An 8178-nucleotide genomic window follows, 5' to 3' on the forward strand; every position below is an offset into this window, starting at 1 on the left:
ATATCCTACCTAATATTAGCGTGCAATTAATTTTCTTCCTACCATCAACGTGAGAGCTACTACTGACGTGAGCGCGGCCGTTGAGCGCAGCAGCAACGGGCTACGGTTTTCCAGGGAACGGCCGGGAACGCGGCCCTGGAGCCGTGTCTATTTCCGCATTCTGTTTGCGTATCCGGGATTATCTCCCGGCCCATTACCCTCCCAACCCCCAGATCGAAAAGATACACTATATAATCCAGCAACGTGCGGAAAACATTCAGATCCCGATCTAGCGCACTCCACTCCACTCCCCTGAGAAAACAAAACAAACAGTGCGCGCTCCACTCTCCATCGCGCGACCCAGCGACGAACGGCCGCGCCCATCGAGCGCACCGCCGGCGCCCTCCCCTCCCCTCTGCCGGGTCTTGTTGCCGGTAAGCTCCTCCTCTTCTCCCTCCCTCTTTCCCTCTCCGGCATCGCATCCTTTTTGTGGTGGAGCTTGGTGAGGTGCAGTGAGCGAGGCAGGTGCCAGAGGGGGACTGGTAGCAGGGGCAGGAGAGGTCGAGAGGAGTTGTTAGTTTAGTTCTTGGCCCGCTGACGAAGCAAGTTCTTGCGGTGTGCAACAATTCATCCCTGCAGAACAGATCTGCACAGTACATTGTTCCATATGTAGCGAAATGAAGAAAATACGTAGAACTGAATTTTTTTCCTCCTTTTCTGCAATCATGACTTGCCAAGTTGTCATAAGCTTTCAGAGTTTTGCTTCATCCTTTCAAGAATAATGCGAAGCAAAAATGGTTGCAGATTAGATCAATGCAGCTTTTGTCATAACAGAGATTTTCACCACCTATGCTTTACTACTCGCATCCTGAAAATCTACGCCATCGCTATAATTGGATGCGACTATAATGGGGACAATCTTTTTTGGATTGTTGTATGTACGTACGAGAAATAGGTTTAATCGTTTGAGATGCTGTCACTGTCATCAGCTTCAACCACAGGTACTACACACAGCGATGAAGACAACATTCTCTGGCACCCTAACGTGCCAGCACATGTGCTCATGTCTGAATTATTTAGTTGTTATTATTCTTCATGATTTACTGCCAGCAATCTCAGTTGATCTACTTGGCCAGTATTTCCTATGCATGCTCGAGTAGCCAACTAACCATATATGCATACTTCCTCTCTGCCCTTTGCAACGTGCATACCACTAAACCACTTTTCCATTAGTAGTGCTGTGCAACGCCCCCCGTGCGACAAGCCAATGATGGCCAGAGCTGCACTTCTTCCTGTTGCGTTGCTGCTGTGCCTTGCACTGGCCGGCGGCGCCAATGCTGCACAGAAGTCGACGGCCGGATTCTATGAACTCAAGAACAAGAAGGGGGATTTCTCCATCAAGGTCACCAACTGGGGCGCTGCCCTCGTATCTGCCATCGTCCCTGATGGCAAAGGTATGGCTTACTCTTTTCTTGTTTCCAAGAGCCCACATGCATGTTTGCGTCTTGTTGCTCATGAGCTGAAACCTTTCTTTTATGTAGGGAACTTGGCTGATGTTGTCCTTGGGTACGACACTGTTGCTGAATATGCCGTAAGATCACGAATCCCTCTGTTTTCACTGTTTGAGTATACATTGTTCTAGTCTTTTCGCTTCTCTGTTTATTGGATGATGATATGAATCACACACAAACGCACACGCTGCTTCATGAGAAAAGAAGTATTACGGAGGCGAAAAAAGTAAGAGGAAAGTTGCTCCTGGACGTGTTATGTGTTGAAATATGCAATGCAGCTTTAATTATGTATTTATGTTACATGCATGCTTCAAAGGTCCAAACACACCTAAATTCAAAATCACTGTATGCTTGTCTCTTCATCAGAATGGCTCTGCTTCATTCGGAGCAATGGTTGGGCGCGTAGCCAACAGAATCGCCAACGCCCGCTTTGTTCTTGACGGGAAAACCTATCACCTTCTCCGTAACGACGGCAACAGCACGATTCATGGCATGCTTCATACTTCACTTTGATTTATTTTTCTAAACCCCATGCATAACGATATGGTAAGATTGTTAAGTTTGATCCCCATCATCTTCTTGCTGCTTGTTCAGGAGGACCCAAGGGGTTCGGCAAGGTCATTTGGACGGTGAAGGAGCATGTGAGCCATGGTGACTCCCCATACATCACCTTCTACTACCACAGCTTGGATGGAGAGCAAGGTAACTAAAATGAAGTAAAATTGCCAACTTTTTGCTCATTGATTAATCTTATGACACTATGGTAAGGAATTTGGTGAATCCAAGACATAAAATTTGAAAAGCCCTCCCAAATGCGCTGAAAAATGCATCCTATACGGTTTAGGCTCCCTTAGTGAACATCCTCTGTTGATAAGGGGGTCCTATTCCCAAGCGGCTCGCGGCTAAAAGTGTTTGGGTTATGTGTATCTTTCGAAACCGCCACCTCCAAGGAGCCATTTGGGTTGTACACCAACTTCACAAATGGCCCTCTCTGTGCCTCCGTTTGCATGTGAAAAACACCTACAATTGAATAATCCTCTATTTTGGCTAATAGATGAAAACATCAACATCGACATAGTTTATTATATGCAGCACTGAAACTTCAACATAAGCTCATACATTCATCATTTCCCCACAGAACATTAACATATCTCAGTTGATCTTCATATCCCAGAATATGTCAAATTTTGTTTTCTTGGTTGTGTTGTTGCCTCCATGTGTTCTTTGCCACAGGAGCATTCTTTGTTATAAGAGAGCTCCAAGCATTTAACAAAATAACAGAATTAATCACACTGTTAAACAATTAACCAAATTGGTTAAACAAAATTAAAATGAAGCATATATAAATTAACACACAATATACTCATGGATTTTACAATAAGACACAATGAAACAGACCGGCTAGGGGATCAACCTGAACCAGGGCGCAAATCAACTAGGGCACATGCACGCATGTCTGCTTGGGCTAAGCTCAACGGCGCATCTCTGGCATCCGTGTAACTCTACATGACACCGTGCCCTCGGAGTAACGCTACCTGCTTCCATAGCCACCCTGATCTAGAGGAGGATAACTGACGATACTGCATCCCGCCGTGACAGTTTGGGACGAGCTTTTCATTTTGGTCATTTTTGTATTAGCGTACGTTGAGTCGCAACTATACTATAGGGCTGATTTGCACTTGTTCCTAAGAACAATCATGTTTGGGCAATGCAGGATTCCCAGGCGCCCTCGACGTATACGTGAAGTACCAGCTCTCCCGGCCATACGACCTGAGCATCCGCATGAACGTGACTGCGAGGAACAAGGCGACGCCAGTGAACCTCGCGAACCACGCGTACTGGAACCTGGCCGGCCACGGCAGCGGCGACGTCCTCAAGCACGAGCTCCAGATGTTCGCCTCACACTACACCCCCGTCGACGGGTCCATGATACCGACGGGCGAGGTCGCGCCCGTGGCCGGCACGATGTACGACTTCGGCAGGCGGATCCCCGTGGGCACCAACATGAAGATCGTCCCTGGCGGCGGCGGCGGGTACGACATGAACTACGCCGTGGACGGGCAGCACGGGCAGCAGAACGCGATGCGGCCGGTGGCGCGCGTCCGGGACCCCAAGTCCGGGCGGGCGTTCGAGCTGTGGGCGAACCAGCCCGGGGTGCAGTTCTACACCGCCAGCTGGCTCATCAACGAGAAGGGGAAGGCCGGGAAGGTGTACGGGCAGTACGGCGCGCTGTGCCTGGAGACGCAGGCGTACCCCGACGCCGTCAACCACCCCAACTTCCCGTCCTCCATCGTGAGGCCCGGCCAGGTGTACAAGCACGACATGGTCTTCAGGTTCTCCTACCAGGCCACCTACGACGCGTGAGATGCTTGATCGTCCGTCGTTTCTTGTGGACTGTGCGGTAACATTTTGGTAGCTTGTGTAATAAGATGTGGCATTGGGACGAAGACATGAGGTTGCTGTCATTTGACCGCGTAATAAAGAAAAAATGCCGCTTCAACTGGAGTATTGTGCCGAATGCCTTTGGCAACTTATGGTCGTGCAAAGTGAATCGCATATAATTAATATAGAAAACTCAGTCAGTCTCTTGTGCAAGTATCTTCAAACGATCTATGACTAATCAACTTGTTAATCCCATCCAGTGCCTCCTCTTTCTTCTGTCTTTTAACGTATAAACCAGTAATCTACTCTTGTATTTTGGTTGAGAGGGTGATAGTGTACTGGTTTCCTCGTGGGTTGAGGCCAAATACTGGAGGAGGAGGCATCGTGGAGGCCCGGGGGATGGGCAGGCCAGCGCCTGCTTGCTTACTCGGTCGGCCTGGTTGGGCGTGGCGCTAGGCACTATGAAACAAGCACAAAACATAATCGAGAGAATTGATCGCGCTTTCTTTAGGCCTCCTAAATTGAAATTGTATGCTGAATTGCTAACACTTAATTGTTTCAGAAAATATGATGGAGTCAAATGATGATGGTGGTATTTTTGTCGGATGGGGAATGTCAATAGCTTCAAAACGAGCTAAAGAACGTCGAAATCGGACTCCGGATAAATTAGTTAGGGCCGAAACAAGAATTCAGCCCTGTCAGTTTCAGGGTTAACCGGACATCCGGGAGTAGGTCCGGATGATACGGGTTCGTCAATCGGATTTCTGTCGTGTGGGGCGTCCGGACATCCGGGAGATGGTCCGGCTGATCCGGGTGGATGCGGATGATCCGGGAGTACTTCCGGTGATCCGGGCAGGTTAAACTGCTCGGGATTTCCTCTCGGGGACGAATTTTTGGTCAGAAATGGATGATTTTCAGGGCAAAATTGAGGAGATTTTGTGGATGGAAGGTGGGGAAACTTGGGGAGATGCTAGATCCACTCGAAACCAAGCAAATCCATGGATCAAAATCAACAAAACATCATCAAAACCAACAAATCACAAAAAAATTAGGGATATTTTTGGTGGGGATTTTTAAATTTAGGACGAAATCAAACAAAACAAGGCTAGAAAAAGAGGGGTAGGGGCTCCAAATTTGTGATCAACCTTGCTCTGATCCAAGATGATGTAGGGTAGAACCCTAGATGCCCGATCTTTCACGAAATGGAGGGGATCCCGCGAAGAACACGAAGAACACGAGGGGAAACACGAGGGAAAACGAGAGGAACACTCAAGAACAAGTCCAATCTCACATCCACTAGACAATCAAACACACAAGATCCATAAGGTACATGAACAACAAAGAGAAAGATACAAGATAAAGTTCATCTCCAAGAGGAGGTCTTGAGGGGTCTTCTCGTGAGCGGTCTTGAATCCCGTAGGATCTTCTCACATGCTCACTTGGAGGTCCTGAACTCCATGGGAGTGGTAGTCTCTCTCTCTCTCAAGAGGAGGAGGTAGGAGAAAAGCTCACATACAAATGACCTAGCATATTTGCTAACCCTAAAAATGAGGAGGAGGAGGTCTATCTATAGTCTAAGGGGCGAAGGGGTAAGTTAGGTGGGCGAATGGGTACATGGGCCTCGGCCCGGAGACATGCACGCAGGCAAGGCCGGATGATCTGGATGGGGGTCCAGATGATCCGGGCATGTCCGGATGATCCGGGTCTTCATCCGGATGGTCCGGCTTCACGTAGAGGTTTCACAGGCTCTCTGACTTGTGATCCGTGCGGGGGCCCGGTGGATCCGGGCATCGGGGATCCGGATGATCCGGACAGAGTCTCGGATGATCTGGCTTCAAGTGAAGCCTTCGGGTGTCTTCGGCGCAGTTATCCAGACGAGGGTCCGGATGATCCGGCTAAGCCCGGATGATCCGGACGGCGGTTCGGACGTCCGGCCTGGCTCCAGCAGCCGCTCCATCTTCTTCTTCTCCTTTCTTCCGTCTTCTCTTCCATGCCTCCCTTGCGGATGGTGTAGACGTACACTTGCGCTCGCACTCCTCCTCGACATCCGCGAAGTTCCGACAATACCTATGCATGCACACGGGAGAAGTGTCAAGTAGTATACCATCCTCGAAGGGGTCAAGTGAACACGTGTAAAGGATATGGTTCACCTTTATGTATGTGAAGTAGATGTCGCACGTGTCACTTGCCAAACGGACTCTTGACATGGTGATGTCCGTAGGATGCTCCGCATCATCCCCTCCCCCTTGGGAAAGATCCGACCTCGGATCGAAAACCAAATCACCATGGGAAAGAGATGGCGTCGCCGCGTAGAAGTGGACGATCACCAAATACTCGTCATCTTGAAGCTCGAAATGGGCACTCTCCAATGTCGCACCATCTAGTGATTCCTTCAAAAGGAGCAAAGACAACGAACACTTGGAAAAACAAATGTGGTTAGCGTTAGTGCAAAACCAAGCATTCAAGAGGTGATGCACCAAACAAGTGTTGTCATCAAGCATAGCATATGGTTTGACAAAGGATTGTGACATGGCATGTAAGCACATAAATTGAGCATAATGAAGGTCATCATGGAAACAAGCATGTAAATGTGAGGTAGTGATGCAAATATGTGTGATAAGAAAATAAGCATCTACCTCGTTGTCATAGTAATCATGCATAAAGTACTCGATGAAAGGTCTATGGTAGGCATAGGAATCATTCACAACACCAAATAAAATGAAGTGTCTAAACACATGAGTCAAGTGCAAGACAATCCAAACAGAATGTGCATAGGGGGTAGTGAAAATAGTGTAGCACTCAACACAATAGAAAGAGCAATTGTTCAACATGTGTGAGGCAATCAAGGCAAGCATGTAGCAATCAATGGGACATGGCATAGGTGAAGTGATGACATTGTTGCAACCAAACTTGTGAGAGGAACAAGTAATCCAAGAATTGGATGCAACACACAAGGTATATATGTCATGAGGCATGGGAAGGTGAAAATGACAAGTCAAAGCAAGATCTCTAACATGTGCGCAATCAAGTGGTCCAAGATGACCAAGAAGTCTAATGGAGCAAGCAACACAAGTAGTATGATCCATAATATCCATGCTCATGGTTTGGGGGTTCTCAAAAGAGAAGGATATCACCTTGAAAGCATGTCCTTGTGCGTTCTTCACAACGCCGAAATGCAAGCAAAAGCGGTGTAGAAGCGAGTCGTGGTAGAATGTATGAGGCTCGCTCTCAAGAGCTCGAATGGTCAACTCACGTGAAGTGGAAGTCGACACAAAGTCCAGGTATCCTACACATGCACACAACAAAACAAAGTACGTATGCGCATGGTAATAAACACATCATCCATCATGATGGTTCTTTTCTCTTGCACAAAACCATTAGAAGCACAAGTTCATGAATAATATGATGCAACAATGGCAATATTCATGGCGCTAGGTATATGGTGCAAAGAGGTAAGACAAGCATGCTTCACAAGAAATATGTCAAAATCTCCAAATATATGCGAGAATGCTATGGGGGCAATCTCATTAGCAAGAGTTAAGTCATTGTTGCATTCAATACATGACAAATCATCTAGCATGAGAGAGGCAATATATGGAGATATATGACAAGAAGCAATAACAATCATGTGCAAAACATGTAGATGTTTGTCATCAACCGCATGAAACGAGCAAGTATGAATCATCGGTGATGCAACAAGGCAAGCAATCATAGTAATCAAGTCGTGCAAGCTAGTAGTGCGAAGATGCAACATACTAGAGGAAATCATGGCAATCATGTCATGTGAGCAAATAATAGGCATAGGCAATGCACATGACATATCGGAAGCACGAACATAAAGCAAGATCATAGTATCATCATAGGCATGGGGCACAAAGCAAACATGGCAATAACAAGTGATATCTCCACCAAGCTTGCAAATACATATACAAGTACTAGAATCAATCATCATGTGTAATGCAAAGCATGGGTCACAAATGCATGTCAAAGGCATAGGAATGAACATATCATGGAAAGTGAACATGGCAAGATGGGCATATAATATGTAATGGACAATAACCCATAGCCAAGTGAGGGCCATGTAGAAGAAATGCATGAAGTCTTTGCGTGAAAAGAGCGGTGGGAAAGACAATCCATGTGATCCCAAGTCATCAGTGCTCTCTAGAGCTCGTTTTGTCAACTCGTGGGATTGCGAGGTTGTCAAGTATTCATGGGTACCTACACAAAAGAGACACAAACCAAAGAAATAGTGTGCGTGGTAAATGTACACATCATCCATCATGATGTGTATGTGCACATGTGAGTT

General features: G+C 47.1%; 1 protein-coding gene across 2 annotated transcripts; it reads left to right on the top strand.

The window, feature by feature from the left end:
• The first annotated feature begins 135 nt into the window (after nucleotides 1-135).
• LOC109731786 (uncharacterized) lies at nucleotides 136-3995 on the top strand. Of its 2 annotated transcripts, none has more exons than XM_020290957.4 (6): nucleotides 136-413; nucleotides 1216-1433; nucleotides 1521-1570; nucleotides 1857-1980; nucleotides 2085-2192; nucleotides 3205-3995. In XM_020290957.4, the coding sequence occupies exons 2-6, from the start codon at nucleotides 1247-1249 to the stop codon at nucleotides 3852-3854; spliced, it is 1119 nt and encodes a 372-aa protein (XP_020146546.1). In that variant the 5' UTR covers nucleotides 136-413; nucleotides 1216-1246; the 3' UTR covers nucleotides 3855-3995. The 2 variants fall into 2 exon arrangements, with proteins under 2 accessions (XP_020146546.1, XP_020146547.1); XM_020290958.4 differs by having other exon boundaries at nucleotides 243-413; nucleotides 1213-1433.
• Nucleotides 3996-8178: the final 4183 nt, after the last annotated feature.

This window comes from Aegilops tauschii, chromosome 2 (assembly GCF_002575655.3).
Source record: "Aegilops tauschii subsp. strangulata cultivar AL8/78 chromosome 2, Aet v6.0, whole genome shotgun sequence".
Classification (NCBI taxonomy): Eukaryota; Viridiplantae; Streptophyta; class Magnoliopsida; order Poales; family Poaceae; genus Aegilops; species Aegilops tauschii.